Raw genomic sequence first — 25,949 nt, forward strand, 5'->3', positions numbered from 1 at the left:
GTCTGTGATTCCTAGATCAGCAGCATTCTTAAATTTCAGAGGATCCCCAGTCTTCCACCATCCCACAACACCCCTCTCCTCCACACGCACCCTCGGCCCCCCCTGCCCCCTGCCCACCACACACCCTGTTCTCCCCCTCCGCTGCTTGAGTTTTTTTCTGAAGGCAGCTGAAGGCTTTTCTCATGGAAACTGTTACGCGTGCTGGCAGTCAGCCCAGGCCCCAGGACTCCGCAAAACCCCTAATGATGATTGAGAGTGCGTCCGTCTGTCCGTCCGCCCGCCCCGCTCTCAAAACATGCTGAGTCGCTAACATCGCAGTAGGGGCAGGGGGCTGGCGCTAACTGGGGATAGAGTGTGTACATGTATCAGTCTGCGTGTGTGTGTGTGTGTGTGTATGTGTGTGTGTGTGTGTGTGTGTGTCTGTGTTTGTGTCTGTGTGTGTGTCTGATCAACATTAAAGGCCTGGGGTCAGGTGCAGGGGGCAGTAATGGGACTAGCATCTGTTTGGAACCCTCTTTCTCTCTCTTTCTCTCTCTCTCTCTCTCTCTCGGAGCCTGCTCGTGGTCAGACAGTGGACTTTTTCCTGCACTCAGCCCTCGACCCCTTGACCCCAGCGAACGGCCGCCGACTCCGATGGGGGCTTTCAGTGAGCGCTCAGCACTTGGCTTTCTGTTGGTTAAGTGTAGTGTCAAGACCACAGTCTCCCAGTAGCCCCCGCTCTTTTATTGACAGGTAAAAAAGAGCCCGCGTGCCAGTGTTCTTTTTTCTATTATTTATGACTGGGGATGGACTAGAGGATGTGGATTTTTTATTATTGTTATTATTGCTGCGTTTTCATATTAGGAATCTTGTTTTCCTGGCAGCCGAATGAGCTGATGTTGAATAAACGCGGATCAGCTATGGGGAACTTATAATTGTAGGAAAAAAGAATATGAAACCAGTATATAGGCCTCAGACAGCCATTGAAGGCTTAAAGCGATGGTTTCTCAGCTATGAAGGCATTGCGATGCTCAAAGGGAGACCAGAAATGGGAGATTTCAGGGCTTTATGACACTGATTACCATCAATGGAAACCAAGCCCATTACTGGCTCTTTGTGTTTGAGGTTATTCTTTTTTTTTGGGGGGGGGGGGGGGGGGGGGGGGGGGGGAATTCCTAATTATTAACAGCAGGTGCTGGAAATGACAAAGTGTAATTAGCTTCCCACAACTGTGTCTGCTTTCATGTAACTGTAAGCAGTTGTCAGGGAATCTGTGTCAGGTGGAAATGTTGAACACAAATGGGTACAGACCTGCTCAGTTTCTCTCTCTCTCTCTTTCTCTCTCTCTTTCTCTCTCTCTCTCTCTCTCTCTCTCTCTCTGATGTTACATCTCCGTGTAAAGTGACTACACTGAAAATAAAAGACAGACACATCAGGGATGATGTCAGTGGATCAAATTGAGCTCATCGGACCCGAAACCAGGACCTTGGTTAAGGGATCCGCGTCTGAGTGACACAAGATTTCCACAGTGCGGCCTGTCTCTGCCCGTTCCACAGCGGTCGGGTCCGCAGTCCATGATCTGTTTCCTCTCAGCGCAACGTTTTATCTGCAAATTCTCTGGCAGGCCATGACAGGCATGGCTATTCATGTTTGCAATCAGGGCCTCCACATTTTACCTATTAGGACTCAGAGACGCTGGCCGTCCAGCATGGCGTGATGGCTGGAATTCTCTATGTGTGCTGGCTTCTTAGACGACAAGCTGGTGTGGAGTTCTGTTTGCATGAGCGGTTTGCTTGAGGAAGAAGAGTTGATGTTGCCATCTCGGCCCCCAGTACTGTCAGCATCCAGCGGGTTGCAGTTGCTAAGGTGACTGTACCTCAGACGAAAGCCTGAAGGAGAAGGAAGGGCCCACTGTTACATGGTGCCCTTTTTTTCAAGCCTGTTCCCATTTCATCTTTGAGGGAAAGAAAACCAAGACTTCAAGACAGATATAATGAACTTAGCAAATCCTGCTGTAGTCTAATGTTTTTCTTTTTCTCAGTTTGATTGGACAGGGCTTCTGTTTTCCTTTTTTTAGGAGGAGGGGGGGGGGGTTCTGCATTGGGTCCATTCAGCAGGTTGCCCAAACCCCCCCCACCTCCTCCCCTTCTCTTTTTGTGCCTCTTTTTCTTTCCTGTCAAGTCCTTTTTGTGGCGCAGTTCAATCAGCGCGGTCCAATTCCAGCCAGTCCGTCATTACACGTGCAGTCAGTGCAAAAGAATCTGTCTGGTGCGTAACTGCCTCTCTATCTAAACAAATTGGGGTTCTTCATGTCTGAAGCTCGATGCATTTAGTTCCGAAAGCAGATTTTTTCGCTCAGAAAGAGGAAAGGGTTCCAAGTGTTTTTATGCAATAATGGTCGGTGGAGGTGGGTAGCCAAGACTGGGAACGGCTACGGCACAAGTATTCCTGCCTGATTGATTCATGCTGTGGTTGTTTTTTGTGAGATACCTACTTCTAAGCCCAGCAGTCGTGTTAAGTTTTTTAGCCAAATGCTAAAAGTGATGGCTACCGCTGAGTGTTTGTGCATATATCTTGTGCTCAGTGTGAGCATAGCTAGCCCCGTTTTAAACAGCATTTGAGTGATGAATTACAGTGATGTGACCAGTTGGTGTCTCTTGGCTGCCATGATGTGGCATGTGGAGATTCTCTCTCTCTTTCTCTCTCTCAAATTCAAATTCAAATTCAAATTCAAATGAGCTTTATTGGCATGACAAATATAGTTTGCATTGCCAAAGCATAGCACAGACATAAATCTACACATATCAACACTCTCTCTCTCTCTCTTTCTCCCGCTCTCTCTCTCTCTCTCTCTCCTTCTCTTTCCTTCCCTCCTTCCTTTCTCTATCAGCCAGGTCAAGTCCCCAGTAAGAGTGTGGCCTGTGGCTTGGCTGGTGAGGGCATCTCTGTGCCCCCTGTGTTCCCCCACTTCCCTCCCCACAGACACCCCAAACATAAAGATGATGGATTGGAGATGGTGTGGTTTCTTACCCAACCTCACAGGATGGTCTTGGCAGTTTATGTTGGCTTTGGTCCCCCGTGTTTGGCAAGGCTAATTAGTGCCTGAGGTTGATGTGCTGCCATCCATGCATGGTGCTGTCAATACCTATTTATTTTCTGCGGCTGACATCGCACCACAGACATTGCGATGCTGAATTTTCTGAAATGGTAAATATGCCAAAATATAGTTATTTTTGTCCTTTTTTCCCCTATGAGGGTTATGCTCATTCCTATCTTGTCTTGTCTCAAATTTGAGTGACTTTCTATGTGGTAGCAAGGACTTTTCTTTATATTTCTCAAATGCACCTTTGTTTTTGTTTGTTTGTTTTGGACAGTGCCGGGAATGTCCCCCAACCTAATTTCCATAAAATATGTTAATTGTTTTTACCCCTGTTGAAATGTGCTCGGTGAAGGAGTATCCCGTTGTGACGATGGATGTCAACGGAGTGGCTGTAATTTAGCCGACAGAGTAGGGAAAGCCGTGGGGTTTTGCTACTCTTGGCAAACCCTCTGGTCTTCTGCTCCTTAAGATCAGCGAAGGCCATGGTGATGAAAAAAAAGAAAAGAAAAGAAAAGAAACCTTCCGGTAGCTTCTGTCACCGGCCAATAAACTACTGCATATCTCCATTTCAGTGGTGCGCTTTACTCGCACAAATCATCCCCTGCACGGACGCTGAAACTGCTCCCCAGCAAAAACAACCAAAAAAATGGACGACCTTCAAAATGAGCTCAAGGGCTTATGTGAGTGAACATTTCACAGCTCGATTTATTATCTCACCGCGCTTTATCGCTTTTGTCTATATCTCTCTGCGTCTCTCTTTCTGTCTTCGGGATCCAAAGCCTGCCAGATTTCAGCAATGCGGGTTCAGTTTCCTGTACAGGTCTGCAAAGGCCAGGGAACAGACGCAAGAGAAGCATCTGGTGAAGAGAGAGAGAAAGACAGAGAGAGAGAGAGAGATTGTAAGTTTGGAAAGATAGGACAGTGAGTTCTGTTAGCAGCTAGCACTGGTGAAGTCACGTGTGAGAGAATATGGTGGATTTGTGATGGGGTGGGCTCTTGCGTGATGAAAGCATTTGTGATGTGTCTCTGCGGTTGGTTGGCCTTTTTAGACGTGTGAACATGACAGTTGTATGATTCATCAGTAGGTTAAAGCACATGTTTGAAATATGTTAGCGCATTAGTGCCAAGTGCAGATGGAGATTAGTAAGCGTGTAGGGAAATGAAGGATTTTTGAAGAAGTGTGTGCGTGTGTCTGTGTGTACTTTTAGTAGTAGTCTGTATCTTTCTGTGTAGGTGCGTGTGATGTGGTAATGACTATGTACCAGGGCTTCCGTGTAAAAGCAGTCCCTCAGCACCTGTTCATTGCCCTGCTTCCCGTCACAGAGGGAAAGTACCTCTGTTTGAAAGAAGGGGAGAATCTGAGAAAGGGAAAGAGGACAGAACAAAAGAAAAATAAAACGTCCGTGGACAGACAAGAAGGAAAAACTGAGGCGGGGGAAGACGAGGTGTGCGTTTGTTTCACGACCTGTGAAGTTCCCTGGCAAGTTCCCCTTTCCCATCCTCTTTTCCACCAGTACTGCGATTGTCACGCATGTCGAGGCCGAACCCTGTACGTGCTACCGAGAGCATTGGAGCTGTTGAAGCTGAACCGTAATAAGCACTAGGAGAGACCGTCTGGGTCTCCCTTTTGATTCTGGAGCCCGGACACCTGTTTTGCGTGCAGAGCTACAAGCTACGGTACCCCAGCCGCCGCAGCTTCACTAGTGAGACTTTGCCTCTCCTCTGACTTGACGGGGTTTAGTGTCTTACGGCTCGCTTGGGAGCCACGTATGTTTCAAATCCCAATCAGTCCCCGGGCTCATAAAAGCGTCTCCTTTACATATGTTCATTCCATTTTCCCGTCGCACAACTAATAATTCCACTAATATGGAAAGCGAGTCAATTTGTATTACCTCGGCACATAAGATAGCAGAAAAGCCTTTTTAACATTGCAAGGTCGTCCGTGAACTATAAATCTTTGGATAAACTAGATCACTTGCGATGTCCGTGGGGACGGAGAGCAGATCTCAAGAGCACGCACGTCTGTCATATTTATCAAAAGCAAGTAAACTGTCGTAGGATTTTTCCATAGCATAAAGGGGACTAAGCTTTTCCTGAAGCCCAGTCTTCAGTCCAGCCTTCAGTCCAGCCTTTGTTGAGTTGTGTGAGAAGCGTAGCACAAGAAGCCCGTTCTAGACGGATCCAGTTGAGAAGGCCAGCACTCATTTTTGGGTGATTTGTTTCTATCTGTTTTCTTTTTTTTTGCGTGGTGTTATTTTTTTTGTTTTCGACATCACCCCTGTCAAGCACTTTAGCACATTTTCTTTTGTCTGATCGCACCAATCATAAAATGTGCTGGAGAAGGGGCCTGCCATAGGTGTTTATATTAAATCTGTAAGATTTATACTGGGATCCAGAGGAGGCTCTCTGTGAATGTGCTCAGGCCCAGGAGTCCATGCGCCAACTTGGGTATTAAATCTGCAGGTGATGAAATCGCACGGCCGTAACCTGGTGAAGGGCTGGCGGAGATTTACAGATGACAGCATGGATTGATGTCTCTCTCACTCACTGTAGGGTTGTGTGTGTGTGTGTGTGTGTGTGTGTGTGTGTGTGTGTGTGTGTGTGTGTGTGTGTCTGGACAGTCGTGTAGACTGTTGTCTGTACATGTGTCTGCATCTGCTTTATTTTCTTTTGAGCCTGTGTGTGTGTGGTGCGTGTGTGCTTGTGTGTGTGTGTGTGTGTGTTTGTGCATACATATGTGTCTGTACTTATCTGTCTGGTTGTCTGTGCATAAATGCATATGTCTGTCTGCAGGCACACGTGTGTCTTTGTGCACCTGTGTGAGTGTGTGTGTGTGTGTGTGTGTGTGTGTGTGTGTGTGTGTGTGTGTGTGTGTGTGTGTGTGTGTGTGTGTGTGTGTGTGTGTGTGTGTGTGTGTGTGTGTGTGTGAGTGTGTGTGTGTGTGTCTGTCTGTGTGTGTGTGTGTAAGTGTTGGAGCAGACTCAGCATTCCCCCGTGGCTTCAGAATTGTTCATAATGCTGGATGGATATTTCAGAGGCTCCAGATGCAGGGAGCTGGGGGAAAAGTTATGTGCATTTTAAAGAAGTCCAGAAGGAGGTCAAGGGGGGGGGGGGGGACAACGGCAGGCCAGAGCGCCCCACTGGCCCGAGAACAGAAAGGCGTGCGAGGTGCCCTTATGTCACCCTGTCACCAGCCTATCAAACGCTCCGCTCGCCTCTACAACTCAGCCGCTATGAGAAGACTGCTGAGGAGTAACTCTCTCAGGAGCTGAGGTGCATAGAAAAGAGGCAGCTGTATTTCTTTTTTTCTTTCTTTCTTTCTCACTCACTCTGTTCACTAAGTTCAAAGTTCAAGTGAAGCTTTGTCGTATGACCTCTATCACAGTCTAAAAGTACAGCATGTGACTTCTACCTACATATTTGAACGCACTGTTAATATAAGAACACATGGTAGCTATTCAGATAGTATAATGGCTGCCCTCTCTTTCTCTCTTGATTTTCCATTCAATTCAATAATGATTATTGGCATGATAACATTATACTTTTGCATTGCCAAAGCAAGTCTTAAATTGAACACAGGGTATAACTTAAATGAAGACATACATATGTCAAAGAAAACAATTTGTGTGTGTTTGTGTGTGTGTCTGTCAGTGTGTGTTGTTGTGTATTCAAGTGTTCTTAATTATTAGACACTGTGCCTAGTCGTAGTGTCATCCAGTTATGATTATTCTAAATGATTCTGGATTCTATCTCCGTGGAGTAAAAGGTGCTGTAATATTAGCTGGACTGATTCTGATTCCCTCCCTGTCATATGCATTGTCACTCTCTGTGGGTGGGTGGAGGGGTGCATGGAGAGTTCTGGGGACTATGGTTCATGGAGCCAGTGGAGCCAGGGAAGCGTACAACCGTAGCCTGGAGAAGGCCTATCTGTGATCGGCTAGAGGCTTGTGCCAGAGACAGTGACCTGTGCTGGACCCAGTCACAGTCGGCTGTGGGGCGTGTGCAGTTGTTAAGATCACAGACTCCCCACGGCAATAAAAGTGAGGAAAGAGAGAGAGAGGGAGAGAAAGAGATGGCACTGCGTAGTCCTCTACCTCTGCCTCAGGATGGAAAGATCCGGCATGTGAGAGGGCCACGAGCCAAACACTCTCACTGGAGTGAAATGGAGTGAGGCAGAAAAGTCACTGAGAGGGAGAGAGAGAGAGGGGATGAAGAAATACAAAGAAGGGGCAGAACAAGGGAGAGAGAAGGGGGTGAGATGGAGGTAAGGATAAAGGGGAAGGAGGGATAGTGGAAGGACGAGGGAGGAAAAGAAAGGTACCTCAGAGCTCTGTATCCTTGATGGATGGGGACCAATAAAGCTTACACTGAGCTAAGCCCTTTTGGATGCAGAAAATCTGTTATATATAATGTATTTATATGAATACGTTATTTATTACATATAATCACTGCCTCAGAAGAACTTTGCTTGAACAATGGAAATAAGACTTTCATCTGAAATGCCTTAGTATAGGTAATTTAAAAAAAGAGGCAGGAACAAGGACTGGAGAGGTAAAAAGGTAAAAGAGTTAGAAAAGAGTCTTTAAAAAACGATGACATTACAGCTGACAGCGAACAGGTGATTTAAAGAGGCAGACTACAAATGCTGATGTCATAAATCCCATTAAAACACAGGTGTATAGCCAACTTCTCACTCACAGACATTTATAATATACCAAAAGTATGATTGCTTCAATATGCTTCCTGCTCCCCCACCAACCCTTACACATTCACACACACACACTGACACACACTGTCACACACACACACACACACACACACAAACACACATACACACACACACACACACACACACACACGCACACACACACACACACACACACACACAAATACACAAACCACATATTTAAGAAGTGAAATCTCTCTCCTCGTAATATGTCCACTGTTTTTCCCCCCTCCTTCATTTTTCCAACTTCATACCAGTCAGAAGGAGTTTATCAGATGGCTAGTGTTATTTGACCATGAACCTTTACCAAATGAGGCGAAGCGAGGGGTTTCCATGCCTCTCCATATCTCCATATCTCCAAATCTGAGACTCCACAGTAGTATCGAGCATTGGACGTTAGTCAGACAGAATTAGGATGGAATCCTGCTGTAGTTTTATACACAGCAACAGACTGCACTGGAAATAAATGTACAATATTAGCAGTTAGCGTTTTTAGACTGTGCATCATTTCATCATTTCACATTTCTGTACTGAGGTAGATGATTATTTTTGTCTGCAGGGTGTCCCCCGACACCGAAGGTCTATTATGTGTTGTTGGTGCGTAAGTGAAAAAGAAAAACAAGGAGGCTGTTTGCCACCCCCCCCCCCCCCCCCCCCTTTATATCAGTCACGTCTCAGTTACCATGGAGCTTTAGCGGTAGCTTCAGGTCCACATGTATCCACACACGCACACACACGCACACACATACACGCACACACACACACACACACACATACAGAGCGCAGTGCTATCCCTGCGAGTGTGTGTGCCGCTCTATGATTCATTTCTGCCCGGCAGTGATTAGGGCACTGGAGATGGTCCCTAACCATGTAAACACCTCCCAGCGGCCACCCAAAGAGACCCGCCCAGGGCGCCGCACACACACCCTCCACTCCCACGGGGGGCCCCGCAGGAAGCGCGAGGTGGTTGATAGCGGAGAGGATGAAGAGAAAGAACGAAAGAGAGAGGAAGAGAGGTGTGATAGAGAGACACAGCATGCTCTGAATGATCAAAGGCCTAGGAGGGGGGAGAGAAAAAAAAGACTGTTTGAATTTGCAGCCAAACTAAACACATTAGTTTCAGAAGGCACAGACAACACAATTGAGTGGGTTTTTTTTTGTCCTTCGTTTTCTCTGGTTTTGTCTTTGGAGATTAGCAGTCTAAATTTGGCATTGTTATTGTGTCAGCTCTTCTCTCCTGCCCTCTCTCAGCTGTGTGTGTGCCATATGTAGAGGGACTGTCTGTGCATGTGTATATGTGTATGTGTGTGTGTGTGTGCGAGTGTTTGTGTGTGTGTGTGTGTGTGTGTGTATGTGAGTGCGTGCGTGTGTGTGTGTGTGTGTGTGTGTTTTCTGTCTGCTCTAAGCAGACACTCCGCTGTCTCAGAGGCCCCATCTCTTAGCCTGGCAACAGCTGTGATTCATCTGACCCGGGAGACGCGCCTCGTCTCCTCTGCAGCCCCCTCCGCATCACACAGTCACGCAGACAGACACACGCACAGAGACACGCACAGGTGAACACGCTGTCCCACGTCGTCCCCCACCAACAATCCCACACGTGCTGTATCTCTTACCTCAGAGAAGAGAGACCGAAAGAGTGTGAGAGAGTGAGTGAGAGAAAGATTCTTTGAAATGTGTCCAACGCTTTATTTAAATTTTCTTCCCATAGCATGCCTTTGAGTGTGCTGCTGTTGCTGCTGCTGCTGGGCTCTTGTGGCATTGGCTATGGAGACGGAGAGTGCTGGCCCAGCGTCATGACCCAGAGAGACTAACCTAAACAGGGGAAACACAGTCTGGGAACGGGGGCAGGAGCTGGAGAAGCTGCCAGTGGGGGATTAGTGCTGATCACTTTCTGTCCTTGTGCCTGTCTCCCCCCTAGAAACTTCCTTTCTCTTTCTCTCTCTCTCTCTCTCTCTCTCTCTCTCTCTCTCTTTCCTTGAGCTCAACCCATCTGACAGTTCGAGCTGATGAATGCTTCCACATGGGGAATGCAGACATCCCTCTCGTCACCAATTTTTTCCCCTTCCCTCTCTCAAATAAATATGATTGTCTGTCCGTCTACACGTCCGTCCGTCTGACTGCCTGCCTGTCTACCTGCCTGTTGACCTGTCTGTCTGTCTGTCTGTCTGTCTGTCTGTCTGAGGCGCCCTGGACGTGTCTATCAGCGTGTCTGATTTATTGCTAATCCGTTCATTACAACCCGCTACTGGATGGACTGGATATGAGAAGGGTGAGCCCTCTGACCGGGGCTTGCGATGCGGCGGGGGTTGTCAGGCGGACGCCTAGTAGTGTAGACGTCAGCCGTCAAACTCCAGTAGGACCTCTGTGATAATCTGTCTGCATGGGCGGTGTGAGAAGAGCTGTAACTGAACCCAACCCTGAGGCAGCAGGAGGGAAGCGAAGAGAGGAGAGAGACAGACGTGGGAGGCTAGCAAATTGTCCATTAAGCGTTTCTGCTGAAACCGAGAGTAGATTTGATATTGTGGGGAAACAATAAGTAATATGTACCAGGAAATTCAATTGTCTTTCTTCGGGCGAGCATCATATTCAGAGTCGAGCTTCCTTACCAAATCAATTCCACATGCAGTTCAAACAAGGCTAAGTACCTTTGGGCAGAGGCTGCCCTATCTTATTGACTAGAAAATATGCCAATCATATTTTGTACTTCACTCTTAAGAACCGAGGCAGTTTTCAAACTGAACACAAGTGAGGTCTGTCATGAAGGCAGCGTCTGACAGCTAGGCCTCTCAGCTCCCCTCACTGGTTTGATGAAGCTCACCATTTCCTTGCTCTTCGGTTTTCTATGAAAACCTAGCGCTACTCCCACATGTGGCTTGTGCACACACACACACACACACACACACACACACACACACACACACACACACACACACGCATCAGCTTGAGTTGAGATCCTCAGCTCTGGCTTCTTAGAGCTTGTTTTTAAAGGATCAACTCTCTGTCTATCTGCACATGCTGTAAGTCTGGGGCCTCCCTGCGTTTTTACAATCACAGGAGGTCCTCACACCTTCATCTATCTCCATCTATCAAAGACCTGCGCTAGTATCAAAGCCACTCCGAGGTGCTGAGGCTGAGGCTGAGCACAGGAAGTCCTGCTGCCTGAGATCTGAGAGCGGCCAGCATGGCTCTCTGGCTGAATGTCAGCGGTGGTGAAAGGTGAAAGAGGCACATTTGCACCACCTTTTTGTGTTTGGTCATTAGTGTCTTCTCTCGCTGAGTGTGGAGGGCTGCCTCAGTGCTATAGAGAGCAGTGTGTGTGTGTGTGTGTGTGTGTGTGTGTGTGTGTGTGTGTGTGTGTGTGTGTGTGTGTGTGTGAGTGGCCATGTGTAGCATTTACACGTATAGAAAGGGCTGAAGGAGAGTGTTGGGTTTCAGAAGAGAGGCTTGAGCACAAGGCTTTTATGGAGTGAGGGTGATCCATCTTTGAACCGCAGGGTTTCCCCCCTTTCTCATCTCTCTCTCAGCTCTCTCTCTCTCTCATACACACTCTCTTCCTCTCTCTATCTCTCTATCATCTTTTCTTTTTTCCTCTCATCACATTTCCTCTCTCCCCCCTCCCTTCTCCCTCCTCTTCACTCATCTCCTCCTGCCTCCTCCTCCTCAGCCTCCATAACTGGTGTGCAGTGAGGAGCTCTAGGCTCGTGGTGGCCTGATGAACTTCTAATGCTGGCCTGAGGTAACTCAATCAGAAAGATAATCACCTCCATTGCCCTGATGGACTCACCCCTTGCCCTACTATCTTAGTGTCTCTACCAGCACTCTAGCTTGCCAGCGCTTTGACTCTGCGCTCGCTAGTGCCTCCCTCTGTTTGTGTGTGTGTGTGGTTCTCTTTGGTAGCTGAGAGGACAAGGTTGATCTTTTCAGTGCGTCACATGGAACTGTGCCCACGGTGGTATATATATAGCACATAGTTATATATAGCACTGAGAAGGGGAGCTGGGGTGGCCAGGATCCTCTCTAGACGTCGCTAGTCGTGTGAACATAAAGGAGCATGGGCTATTTTTGTGGGTTGCGGAGGGAGGGGGCTTGTGTTCGCCACAGGGCATGGGTGGGCACTACAAGATGGTACCTTGGACAGCACACCATCTAACGCACAAAATACCACACCCAGAGTGGTGCTGCTGGACGTGAGTGTGTGTGTGAGGGTGTGTTTGTGTGGGTGTGTGAGTATGTGTGTGTGTGTGTGTCTATGCAGAATAGAGGGAGAGGGGGAGAAAGTTAGTATAGGGAGATAAGATGCAGAGTAAAGCTGTGTGGAAAGGTAGATCCAATGTGTACATTTATAGTGTTTTTCTCTCTCTCTCTTTTTTTCTCTTCATTCTTTCCTTCTTTTTCTATCTGTGTGATGTGTGTCATGTTATGTACATATGGTGTGTGTGTGTGTGTGTGTGTGTGTGTGTGTGTGTGTGTGTGTGTGTGTGTGTGTGTGTGTGTGTATCTTCCTGGGTGTGTGCAGTGTGCTTGTGTGACTGTGGGTTTGTTTGTGTCTTCTTTTTTTCTTCCTCATGCATCAGTGGAATCTTCTCGCCTGCATTTTCCATGTCATTGTATTTAGGTACTCGTGATGGACAGACTAATATTCAGTTTATAGAGCACAACCTGTGACCTAGATTATTAACAGAAACAACACACGAAATGTTCCATTTGAGAGTTGTCAGGCCAGGTAGATTACTGTCAGTCAGGCATTTTATGCAAATAAAAATACAATCACATAACCTCTTTTGTACTCTGTACAAAATGGAAGAAAAAATACTTTACTTTAAGATGACAATCAAGATACATTTTGTATGTAGGGTCTGTTCCTTCCTCTTCTCAGTCTACTAAATAATTAATGCTTTATGATTCTTTATTATTTTGAGTCTGGTTTGGAGATAATGGGGGGGAAATCCTTGCATCTTTCCTTGTTGCATTTTTCCGCACCATCAAATGTCTACTCTCTCTGTCTGTAAACCAACAAGGTTTGCTAAAGGAACTGCTGTGTCAAGATTTCGTTGAGACTTTCAAACCAGTTTTCATTGTTTTGAAAGCAGGCACATTTCTTTTTTTCTCATCAAGAACGTTTTGAAGAGCTAAACCAGTGCTACTTTTACGCAATAATTGTTTATTAGTAAAAGAGTTTCATGAAATATAGCTTTAAATCAGATGGAGGTTTGTAATGATGCACCCACAGGAATCCCAACAAATTGCAGAAAAAAAACCATGAGCAACCCGTCGTCTGTGGTAACACAGTCATCAACAAATTTTATTAAGTAAAAAATTACACTATAATTACTGTCAGAGATTACTCGCAGAAGCTGGTACTCCCCCCTAGATACCAAAGTTGACAGCGCTATCACAAACACCATTAAGCAGCTATAAATAACAGTGGGTGATAGCTTTGTGGTCTAACAGTCTGCCGCATCCTGTTTCGTAGGCCTTTATGAATGTCAACAGGGCTCTGATGCAAGGTCGCCAGCCTGTGGCCCTACCTGAACAACTTTTATTTGTTTTCACTCTCTCTCTCTCACACTGACACACACACACGCACGCACAAACACACACACACACACACATACATAAACACACACACACATACACACACACACACACACACACACACACACACTGCTGCTTAGCAATGGAAAACATGAGGTGCCTGGGAATGGAAAATATTAGTCGATAAAGTACAACAGAACAGCTCTGTGGGTGACATGTAGGTGTCGAACAGTTTGTGGCATTCAGGCAAACACATTTTTTTTTTTTCTGGGGTTTTTTGCACACGGACTGACGCAAAGAGTGGATGCGGCACTTTTCCTCAGAAAGCAGAAAGGTTACTCGTGCTACTAAGATGCTGATTTTTCTGATTGTTATCCCTCCCTCAGAAACTCTGTTGACCTCCACACCTCCGTGGCTCAGCAGGCCTTAAAGAGGAGCGTTGGAGCCCAAGCTTTGGTGCAGATTCTCGTTAAGTTGGTGTGTTTTGGTTAGTTTTTTTTTCGTTGTTTTTTTTTTTTGTCATGTGGATATAAATATACTGAGCACAGGCAGGTAAAAACAGCCCGCAGTGTTGGCTCAGGCGCCATTTTTCCAGTGGGAGTTCCTCTTGTAGGAAAGCGAACCCTAATCCGGTGTGTGTGTGTGTGTGTGTGTGTGTGTGTGTGTGTGTGTGTGTGTGTGTGTGTGTGTGTGTGTGTGTGTGTGTGTGTGTGTGTGTGTGTGTGTGTGTGTGTGTGTGTGTGTGTGTGTGTGCATGTGCGTGCATGTGTGTGCGTGTGTAAGTACATAGGCCAATGTGTGTGTGTGTTTGTGTGTGGGAGTGTACTTTTACCTTACATGTTGGCAGAATTGTTTATTTTCCCTCTTATGCTTCAGTTGCTTGCGTGCGCCTCTTTTCCTAAGCCTCCATCTGAAGATCATTTCTTTTCTTTTTTTTTTGTCCACACTCAACCCTAAAGTCTCTGCTCTACCTTTCTCAAACACTCGTTATGTGATGGATCCATCAGCACCCATCGTAGCATTAGCTCTTGAATAACATATTTACCCATTCAATTTTGACACCCTTTCAGCTTAAAGATACAGAACTCCAAAGCCTTTGAATAGAAAAGCTGAGAAATGTCCCGGCCTTTGTAGATTTCATCCTCCATGTGGAGCGTTTCCTCTCCTGCTCCGAGACGTTGTTTAGATGGAGCGGAGCCGCGTCGGCCGCTGTGACTCGTTGCGTTTATTTAGGGCACGTGTGTCAGATAAGGCAGGCAGGGCAGCACCTATACCAGGAGGTATAGGTTGAAGGGTGGGAGGTGGTGGTGGGTTAGCTGGTGGTGCCCGTGTGCCTACAGGATAAGAGAAAGGGGAGACCAACTTCCTGGCCTTGCCTGACTACTGCCTGAGTCCCGCGGAGGAAGTTGACCTCACCATCGGGCGAGGCGAAGTCCGAACCTCTCTCTTATCGGTGGAGAACGCTGTGTGTGAGGAGCCACTCTGTTGTTTGCTGATGGAATGGGCGCTCTACACACACACACACACACACACACACTGGTCTGCCTTCTTCAGTCACTTCCTCTCCAGCCCCCGCTGCATCAGACGGCTAAGATAAGGAAGGACCAGTCCAGGGATGGCTGAGAGAGTGTGGGAAATGTGCGACCACTGAGCTAAAGCCTCACTGTGTGTGTTTGTGTGTGGGTGTGTCTGTGTCTGTGTGTGCCAGAAAAAGGAGACTTCACAAGCTAGAGTGTCTTGTTTTTGCCTTCGTATCTGCACTTTTTCTTCCCCCAGTAGAGAAGGCATCAGAACTGGCCTTTTACCAGAGCCAAAGAAAACACGAAATGGCTACAAACAGCACACTCACTCAGACACACTCACTCATAAAGAGATGTTAACCTTACAGGAAAAAAAGTAATTAACGTGAACAGACTGCAGAGCTCGTTTCATGTGGAAACTGTCTTTGGTAGCGACGAACACTTTTGCCCAAATATTAACACAACATCCTGTTTTTCTCTTTTCCCCCGTAGTCAATGAGATCATCAGGAACGACCTGTCCAGCATCTCCGTCCACAGCCACGCATAGTGGCGCCTGCCACCGACACGCCAAGACCAAAGGGACCACAAGAAAGGGAGCGTCTCTTGATCCAGTTTAATGTGCCCCCCCCCCCCCCCCCCAAAAAAAAGACCAACAAAAGGGCGTGAGACATCCCCAAGACCCCGACCCCCTCCTGACTGTCCCTGTCACCTGTGCTCCTCTTGGGGGCTCCCTCTTATTGGACTGGCTGCAGGTTTCATCTGAGAGCTGCACATCTACTCGTTGATTGATTGAATGTCTCACATGAATAGCCTTAAAACCAAACGAGGTGTACATAGCATTTGTTGCGCTCTTGCCTTAAATGAGAGAAAAGGAAAAAGGATTGCTCTTCCATGGACCAAGACTTTTACGTTCTTCAAACTGATGAGCTCTTCTGCTTACAGGAGATGCGGGGGCTGTGCCGTGTTGTGTTGTGTTGTGTGTATGACCAGTGGGTGTGAGTGTCTCTCCGTGAGTGTCGACCAGTGTGTGTGTGTGTGTGTGTGTGTGTGTGTGTGTGTGTGTGTGTGTGTGTGTGTGTGTGTGTGTAAGTGAAATAGAAACAGGGTTAGGGAGGGCGGTGACTTGCCGTGGCGTTGCCTTACAGCATGCACAAAAAGGGATGCTATCTGCTCTCAGTCTCAAGCCGCATTTCAACCAGGACTTGTTTTTATATGCTTTTTTTTAAACTTTTTTTTTGTTATTGATTGTTTGTTTACAGGAAAGCTGGAATATGTAGAGTTCGTAGAGTAGACATCTTCAAGAATACCCAAGTCCTCTCTTGTAATGTTGACAACAATGTCTCTGTAATGGTCTTTGTATAAATATGTGTATTGTGCTGTAAATATGCATTTCCTGCCTGATGTAGCACTCCCTTCACCCCAGTCCCAGTGAGTGACATGCCCACTTCTCTGGATTTGCCATATTTCCCATCTTTGCGAGGGATATGTGGCAAATATACTAGGACATGTTGGGCTTTTTTACCGCCATCATTTATATCTGTCGATGTTTCACTATATACTGCAGGGATTCACAAAAGCAAAAGCCATGAAGTGGACCAGAAACTTTATCTCCTATGCATTTGCTAAAGCGTCTATGGTCACCTTATTGGTTTAGTTTAGATGATGATTGTTGAGTTTCAGCAGTTAGACAATTAAGAGCTCCTGACAATCGTGTTTTTTTTTCTTAAACCTGTAATCTATTGTCGCCTTCCAAACAATCCCTGATTTTGCCTCTGTGGAAGTCTTTCTTCTTCGTCTTATTCCACACATTCCATTTCAAATGTAAATTCAATCCGTGCTTTTTTTTAAAATACCAACAGGACAGGGCATGCTAGTTTTTGCATGTTATTTACGTTCAGTGTTGCCTACAGTTATCATACCCACTCAAATTGGCAATAATATGATTCCAAAGAACCACAGCCATTTTTCAGAAAGCTTTAAAACTTAAATTCTATGCACATACGTCATTTCTAACAGGCACGGCAGGGTTTCATCTCGGGGATATTCCCTTATGTTTGAGATCAGATATTTGAGATATGTTTTTACACTTGACAGGACCAAAATCGAGGACACGTTTTGAAAAATTGCCTGTGTTCCTTTTTTTTTCAATCTCTCCTGTCCCTGTAAGTGACCTAAGCCCCCCCTCCTGTGATGTGTATTTCCTCATCTCTCATGTTTGAACCACATTGAGGTTAATTGTTAAAGAATGGATTACAGAGACCAACACTGAGTTTTGATTGGTTTCCTTGCTGAGGATCAGTGCTCTGCCATGTTGTAAAACATTTGTTGTTATATGCTATCAATATCTTTAAAAGCATGCACTTAGTACCGATGCTACGGTTGTTATCCTTTTACTTTAGTACGCCATAATTAGCTACATTTGTATTTTGGAGTATCATGTACATTATAAACGCATGTGTAATGTTTCCAAAGATTTTCTCTCTTGTGCCTTACTCCGTGTTGTCTCCGTTAAACATGATTGTATCTCCTGATCCTGTCCTTTCTTCAGGCACACAGTGAAATATCTCCTCTCCTCTCTAATATGAAATATTTATAGTAATGAAAGTGTGTTTTATGTACACAGTATGCATTCTGCAACATGGATGAATAAAACCCAATTATTTAAATATATGTGTGTGATACCAGTGTCACTTCTTTCTTGTGTCCATAGTATCTGATAGATGATAGATGAGTAGCATTTACTCCCAAGTGGCCAGTGCAATGCAGAGATCTCCATACACTAGTCTTATACCTGACTTACAGAAATACTAGGCCTATTTAAATGTTGCTGTTTTTGAGCAAATTTCCATGCACTGGTCGTCTATAAGGAGTTTGAAAATAGATATTTTTTCAGTTGTAGGTATCACTTAAAATATATATAAAAAAAAATTCAAGTTCTTTTTATCAATTAAGCGCACTGCAGTAAAATGCAGTTGACACAATTATACTCAAATCAGCTGCATTGTTTTTGTTAAAATGATAGTCATGACTCATAGGGCGGATTCTCTCCAAAGTCACTTACAGTACAGTGGAGCCATATCTACCATTATAACACGGGTAGATAAAATCAAGCATTCTGATTGATTGAGAGTGAGTCACGGGGTGTGCTTTATTCAGCGATAAAGGTACTGTACGACCTGTTTACATTTAGCTGAGCGTTCCATATCAGTGTGCACTCAAAAATAACAGTAGATTTGAAATTGAACCAAGATGGCGGCGTGTTGGGAGCCTGTTAGTGGGAAATATTTTATGTGAATTAAGCTATCAACACGACTTTTTATATGTCTACAGTGACTCGGTTAGTTGTTTATGTGCTACACGAATGCTGCAGAGTATTGTAGGGCTTAACTGAAGCTCTCGAATATTATTTGTAGGTTGCTGCTAACGCTTAGACAAAAAATCTATTGAAACACATAGTAGCTAGCTAGCCTCGCTGCTAATAAGTATAACGTTGCATTCACACGCCTCCCTCGTTGAGGCAGAGTTAGTGGCGATATCCAAATCAATATAAACAAATATTAACAAAGTTGAAAGTGTCCCATTGTCGTTTTAGTTTTTGTAATGGCAACTTTATAAAATGAGCAATGTGAATTAATAAAATGGTGCGAGATTAATGTCGATCTCCTAGGTAATCATCAAAAAACGTTTGGTTCTAGGCTAACAGACGTGATGTTCCCAATGTTGTTTGTCTGTTGCATAGCAACAGCTACACAAAGGGGGACTATTTTCTCTAGGATTCTAATGTGATACACAATGTTTGGTGGCTACAACTTTTTTGTGCTGAAAGGCGGCTTACTATGTATAATTCAATTTTATTTAATATTTGTAATGTCGCTGGCAACCGTGTTATAAAAGCAATAAGGTACTTGAGTCAGTGCTGTATCGTCAATAAAGTACTTGTTCGAGGGTTGCTGCGCGTCGGGCCTAACAACACCCTCGAACAAGTACATTATTGACGATACAGTACTGCCTCTCGAACCTTATTGCTTAAGTGCACACGGCCCTTGTTGATAATATCATTGCTATCACCATGCCAGCACTCTGCCCTGTGTAGAGAGACATGAGAATGATAACAGGATGGACTGGGACACACTGAGTTGCGTCACACGGGGCTCTCCTGTGTACCACCTGTCTGTCCTGCACACTTTTTCCACACCACTACATTTTTAGGACTCCTATTGCCATGGTGACAGAAGGCAGGTACAGGCACCGCTCCTGCGTCCTGCGCCTGTGGCATTCCAAAAATAACGCCCAAAAACACGCTCCAAATTCAGTCACGCCTCTTTTTCCTGGCACCTTTTTTTAAACTCACCTGGGTTGTCCCGTGATGAACTTGTTTTTCCAGCAGCTCTTTAATCTTTGATGTGGGGGTGTTTTCTTTGAGTGATTTTTGTGTTTACATTTGTAGTATTAATTAATAGGCAAAGCAGCTCTTCATAAGCTCAAATACATATCCTTGCAATTCAGAGCTAACAGTAAGATACCGATCGTAAGATTTCTTACTTTATTGTAAATGCAAAATACCCCTGCTTATCATTTAGCACATAAAAGGAACCGGTCATGTCACCTTTTTGACTAGCGTCTTGAGGTAGGCCCTACCTGTTGTGTCGTTTAGCTGCTTTCTTGAAGTCACACACAGTACCTTGCCTTGGTTAATGGTATGGAAGAGTCAAATGTTTGTGTCATGAGTTAAATGTTTGTGCATACATGCTATGTTTGTGTGTGTGTGCGTGTGTGTGTGTTGGGGGTGGGGATGCTGTGCGTGGGGGGGGATGTCTGTCTGTGTGTGTGTGTGTGTGTGTGTGTGTGTGTGTGTGTGTGTGTGTGTGTGTGTGTGTGTGTGTCGGGTTGGGGATGGGGGGGTGGCGGTTGGAGAGGATGTCTGTGTGTGTGTGTGTGTGTGTGTGTGCTGCCTGCACTCATCCTCTGGTCCGTGCTGTGAACTGGACAGCCCAGGTGACCACGCAGCCTGGTTATATCTCAGCCGTCCACCGACAAATCACCTTTTAAAAGATGTAAAAAGACACTCTAAAAGGCATCCAGATGGCGTGGAAATATCTGCACTGTTTTATTTTCCATCTGCAACCATTCAGCCTGATCTTTCTTGGCAGAGGTTGGGAGGAAGGGGGTCAGGAGGTCATTTAAAGCCAATAAGATCTGTATGATACAGACTGCAGGTACCATGAACGAACACCCTGGTGAAATCTGCCCTGATGTCCAGAGCCATATTCCTCCATCCAGTCTCCCAAGTCAGTAATCAAAACTCAAGTTGAATTTTTTGGAAAGTCAGGCAGCTTAGGGGTCTGCACAGCGCTGGACACCAGGGTGGACACTCAAGGCAACCTGCTCTTCGGAGCGGAGCTCAATGAAGAGCACAGAGATGTTCCTCTACGTAGAAGTGTGTTTGTGGTTTCCTTAATGGTTTAAAAGCAAAGGGGCAGACAGGGTGAGTGAGAGTGGGCAAGCACCCACAAGAGAGAGAGAAGTAGAAAGAGCGAGAGAGAGAGAGAGAGAGAGAGAGAGAGAGCGAGAGAGTGAGAGCAGAGATCATCCTGGCATTGCAGGAGATGATGTCTAGACAATTACAGAGGCCTTTAAGCCATCCACTGTCTCCTCATTCACTCACTCTTCATTCCCCCTGACACTGATTCCGACAGAAGGATCCGGAGAAAATGGGAACGTCCATCTATTTATTTCAATAATCGCTCATCATTGATTGGCAGGAGGGTGGGGGCGAGCCAGAGTAATGATCCATTTATTTATTTTTTTACAGGACGACATCCTCATTGCCCAGATAATACACACAGTAGCCTCTCTAATGGACATCAAGGACGACCCTTGGATGACCTGACAGCGCAGGTCCATAGAGAGAGGAGAAAGCTTGGAGATAAAGGATGTAAACACGGTAGCTTACGGTAACAGTCCATCATATAGAGAATGCCAGTTAGTTCTGGTAACGTCATGTCTTGTGGCAAAAGTCATCAGAATACTGTAGTGGGGAAAAAAACACGCTAGAGTAGTATATCATGGAATTCCAGTGCAGAGAAATGAAAATATTTCTCCTGACACAGATTTTGCTTCAAATTTCATGCCCACTGACCTATCGTTTAAACATTGAAAAGTATCCCTCAACTTAGTAAGTGTTCTGTCATTCACAGACTTTTGTGATCTGAAATAATTTGCCGTCCGTTTCAAATCAATTTTATTTAATAGCGAGCCTCCTGGCCCTCACTGTAGAAATCACAGAGGGCCCACAAGGAAGTGCCTTCAGGTTTTGCGGCGCAGTAAACATGGAGGTATTTCCTACGCTGACCACAGTTTGGACATTCTGTTTCATATAAATCCCGGCAGTCTTCATGTAGCACACTGAAGCTTTGACAGTGGATTATTATGTTAACAGAAGCTAGATTTCACAACTTTGTGTCTGTATGTGTGTGTGTGTGTGTGTGTGTGTGTGTGTGTGTGTGTGTGTGTGCGTGTGTGCGTGTGTGTGTGTGTGTGTGTCCCTCTTCCTGAGTATGTCTGCGTGTGTGTGTGTGTGAGTGAGTGTGTGAGTGAGTGAGTGAGTGAAGGAGTGAGTGAAGGAGTGTGTGTGCCTGTGTGCAAATAGGTGTGTGTGTGTGTGTGTGTGTGTGTGTGGCTATGTGCCCTTACATGTGTGCGCACAAGCATGTGTGTTTCTGTATGTGTATGTCTTCATTCTGGGCCTCATTTATAAAACGTTGCGTAGAAACCATCCTACATTTTGTCTAAGACATTTCCTGAAATGAGCGTAAGTGAGATCCACAGTAAACAGACGTACACACAAAAAACACGTGTACGCCAATCCTTCGGTTATAAATCACAAATGGTCGTGAAATTGTGCGCAACTGAATCTCCGCCCTCAAAACGCCCCTATTTAATCTAATCAGCATATTATCAATGCACAAACAGAGCGCATCCTCAATGCACAAACTCTCTGTGACAGTGGCAAGCAAGAAAGAAACATGTAAACAGAAGAATTAAAGTGAGGCTGACATCGACGTTCTGCTGATGGAACAGCAGATGCGGGCCAAAACATCGTTAGAAAAGCCTGTCTGGTGGCGTAATGGCAAAAGCAAAGTATTTGACATGTAGAAGGCACGTCTCCGAAGCACCAGCGGCCGCAACTGTCGCACTGCTGCTCCAGCATCGAAGTCTCGCTGGCCATCGCCACCTTCCCTTAGGCATGCCTTTGCTGTGCTCCACTACCAACCGCGCACGGGCATGTGCTGTATTAAAGTGGTCTTCCTAGGCTGTTTGAGTGTGCGCAATCTGGATGAAAATACATTGGGAACCCTGTTTTACGCAGGAAATCCTCTTACACATATTACTTTTCCTGGGCACTGTATGGAAATCTAATACATTACGGGCATATAAAGTGATAATACTGCGAAGAACATCGGGCAAAATTCTGCTAAATGAATTCCAATTTCTCATCGGAACGTTCCTGTAGCCAGGAATCCAAGAACAGACAAAACCTGAACGTGTATGGCCTGGTTGCATCTGGTGCGCCTCTGTAGACGAGAGGCTATTTGGGCACAACGCTCTCGACAAGCTGTAGGCCTACCTGCTTATCAGCCATACATCATCCTGTGTCAAAAAGTGTGCGCGATCACGAAAAAAACCTTTCTCTCCTTATTGCGCAGTTGGCAATATCCTCTAACAACGCCAATGCAGCTATATCTCCTAATGAAAACTAAGCCACTATTAGACTTTCTATAGGCTATAGATTGAGCGAAATGTTTTACACTTGTGAAATAAAAACGAAATACCTATTAGACGTGAATCTCATTCATGTGTGAATTGTTCTAATAGTTTAATTGATTTTATTGAGCGAAACATTCGCCCTAATGGTGACGGTGGTGCACGATGATGATAATGAAACTGCGTGTCGGCGCTTTGAGTTCTAAATTCCTGCAGTACTCCAGTATTGCCACAAGGAAATGTACTTACACGAACTAAAACCAGACGTAGAGATACGTCCTTTTCTACGTCTAAGACGGTTTTTATAAATCTGTACTTAGACGTGGATTTGATCGCACGCACAGTCTAAGATCAATTCTGTGTGTAAGTACGTTTTATAAATGAGGCCCTAAGTCAGATCAAAAAGTGCTTACTCCAGTAGCTGGGATCTTATTACTCTGCTAGCCTGTTTAAAATATTATACAAGACTTCCCTCTGCAAAAATATAAATCCCAGGCTGACTGACACCGTTGCGTGAAAATGTATGGAAATGGCCACCTATGTAGGACACTTAATAGGAGCCAGTAATTACTGAATGAGTGAGAGCAGTGAGCCAGGCATCGCTCACTACTGGAGGTGGCCAGATCACAGGGCCTGAGGCCTTTCTAGTAAGGCCTCTGAGACCATACTCATTGTGGTCAAACTGCTGTGAGCAACACTTTTTGGAAAACTTAATTGTACGATTAGTCATTCTGATTGCTAACGTGAAATCAGATTCTTTGGTTGAAATGAAAATATGTATGTGTCTGGGAGGCCTGGTCTGTAGGCTATATGGGCAGTGCATGGGGAACCAGTCTGGTTGGAGCTATAGAAATATATAGGGTTGAATTGAATTGGATTTAGGCAAGACACTTGTGTTACTGCCACACACTTCCTCTCACTTTCCCTTCCGCCCACTGTGGTGTTGGTTAAGCGATTGGAGGCCCAACATAGATCAGAAAGAGGAAGAGAAACAGAATCATTAAATCAGTTTCCAACCATAACATTGGCATGAACATTCTGCTATGCTGAGATGAAAAGGAAGTTCCAGATGCCAGATTTGTTTATAAAAGATAGACAAACAGACTGACAGATGGATCAGTCAGTCACCTAATCAGTCAGCCAAACAACAATCCATGCCTGCTATAGTTGTACGTTTATTACACCAAGACATCCGGTGGTTGAGGTTGGTCTGCTGAAGTTTTTTTTTTTAGTAGCAGCATTGTGGGTCAAGAGTCACAGAATGAGCTCAATCTCACCCCGTGGTTCAAAAGCTGAGAAAAAAAGCAGGAAGGAGACTGAGACAGTAAGAGACATGACCCAATCGTATAAATAAGAAAGTGCGTAAAGTCTGGGTGTCTATAAGATCCACGTGTCACTATCTGCCAGAGGAATATATCCCGAGCACTGCTGTGTTAAAGGGTTCATTTGTACTTCTGAAGCGCCACATTTCTCAAGTCCACATGGGCAGTAAAACAGGTCCTGCTTTTAGGTCCTGTTATGTCCATGCACTTAACTTACAGGTTTTTCTTTTTCTGCAGAGGGGATACGTCTGTGATTTAGACATACTTGTGGCCATCTTCAGATGTTACGTTTTCCAACCTCCTCCAGCTTTCCTCAGACAGCTCCGAGCGGGGTTGGAGCGGGCGATTGCATAACTGCAGACGAGACCTGAGCGTTCCTGGCTTTTCCACAAAACTCAACCATTCCCGGCATTCCTTTAACCAGGCCCGGCTCATTAAAGTGCTAGGATTTCCCTCTCATATGTTTTAAATTGAAATTACGATCACAAACGTCTGCCATACACACGGACCTAAGCGAGTAACCAGATAAGTAGGGGAGAGAGTGAGGAGGTATAGGAAACACAGACCATCACCACACCAGACCATCATTCATTAGTATACTCAAGCAGGGTGGATAGTATGGAGTTGTGTAGAAAACTAAAGTGATGGATAGTGTGCAGTTCCTGCAGTAGTAGTATGATGTCACACGGTAGTCGAATCCCAAATTGGATGACGCAAGCCCGTTGCCCGCAACAATTTGCTGTCTGCTCAGTCGAATCACTTTTTTTTCCTGCATTCCAGAGGAGTCTCCTCACGCAGTGAATGGTGGGGAGGTAGGAAGCCTTACTCATTCAAACCATCTGAGACAGAGAACGTGAGGAGAGAGGTATGGTCTGTGACAAGTGTGTGTGTGTGCATGTGTGTGTGTGTGTATGTGTGTGTATGTGTATGTGTGTGTGTGTGTGTGTCAGACACAGTCCTGATGGTGAACACAGATGCATAGCCAGGGCCTATGGGGACCTGAATCAGAAGCTGTGGTCATCCCCCTGAAAGATGGCCTCGTGGGCGGTCACACGAGTGCAAAGGTAACCAAGAGATAAGTCAGTCTGCCGAGCAGCCAGGGGAAGTGCTCCAGACGTGACTCCAGCTGCAAGAGGAAATACCCCTGAGTAATGGGACACATTGCTCTCCCTCTCCAACACCAGAGAGGAGGAGAGCACAAAAAACGAGTGAAAAAGAAAGTGCCTGGCCTTGGAGAGTGAAACAACAAAGTGTTTCTGTGGACACAAGTAAACAAAAATACATTTCATCTTGGCATAAAAAAACCTTATATGTCCTTGCTTTTAATACGATGGGTAAAATGCTGAAAAGAATCAGGCAGATTTATAAGGCCTGGTGGAATGAGCACTGGAGGGGCTTCTGGTGTTCGGGCCGCAGTGCCCAACCATTAGAAGGCCGATTTTAAGATCCAAAACCAATTGTTTTATTCAGGATGTATAGCATAATAATCATTTAAGCTTGCAAAGTATGTTCTGAAGATCATTTTTTTCTGTCTAAGGCCATGTACTTGAGTTTTGGTTAGATGTCCTAGAAATACTTAAAAAATCAGCTACCAATTCATATATATATTTTTTTTTGTTTACATCCCCATATGAATACGTTTTCTGAGGAGGGACCATGTTAATTTGCAGTATTCAAAAAGTACTTCTGCTCTGACAAAAAGAGAAAAGGTGCATTTAAACCAAGAATTCGGTCATCAGGGTTAGACCGTTTCTGAGTCGGTTGGAGTATTATCATATGGACAACACTGACACCTTCTGGAGAATGCGGTAGACTGCATAAGATAATTGAACTGCTCAGTGACTAGACATGACTTGATCTAATCAGAGAAATTAGTCAAATATGACTACTTCTTAAAATTATCCATATATTTAGTTTTGTGGAATAGAATAAAGTTCCACATTTTGTCTGTAGGGAAATAAAGGTGAATGCATAATTATACTGTAAATGTTAGTATTCAGTT

At 45.2% G+C, this 25,949-nt stretch overlaps 1 protein-coding gene across 1 annotated transcript in view; it reads left to right on the forward strand.

Annotated features, from left to right (window-relative positions):
• LOC308380353 (nuclear factor of activated T-cells, cytoplasmic 1-like) overlaps positions 1-15,408 on the forward strand; it is a gene marked incomplete at its 3' end in the record, with an annotated part of 67,370 nt that extends 51,962 nt beyond the window's left edge. The window contains exon 10 of the mRNA XM_080857664.1: positions 15,353-15,408. Within this exon, the coding sequence (XP_080713790.1) occupies positions 15,353-15,408 (56 nt within the window). The remainder of the gene's footprint in view (positions 1-15,352) is intronic.
• Between the last annotated feature and the right edge of the window lie 10,541 nt (positions 15,409-25,949).

Source organism: Sprattus sprattus (assembly GCF_963457725.1).
Source record: "Sprattus sprattus genome assembly, chromosome: 19".
Classification (NCBI taxonomy): Eukaryota; Metazoa; Chordata; class Actinopteri; order Clupeiformes; family Clupeidae; genus Sprattus; species Sprattus sprattus.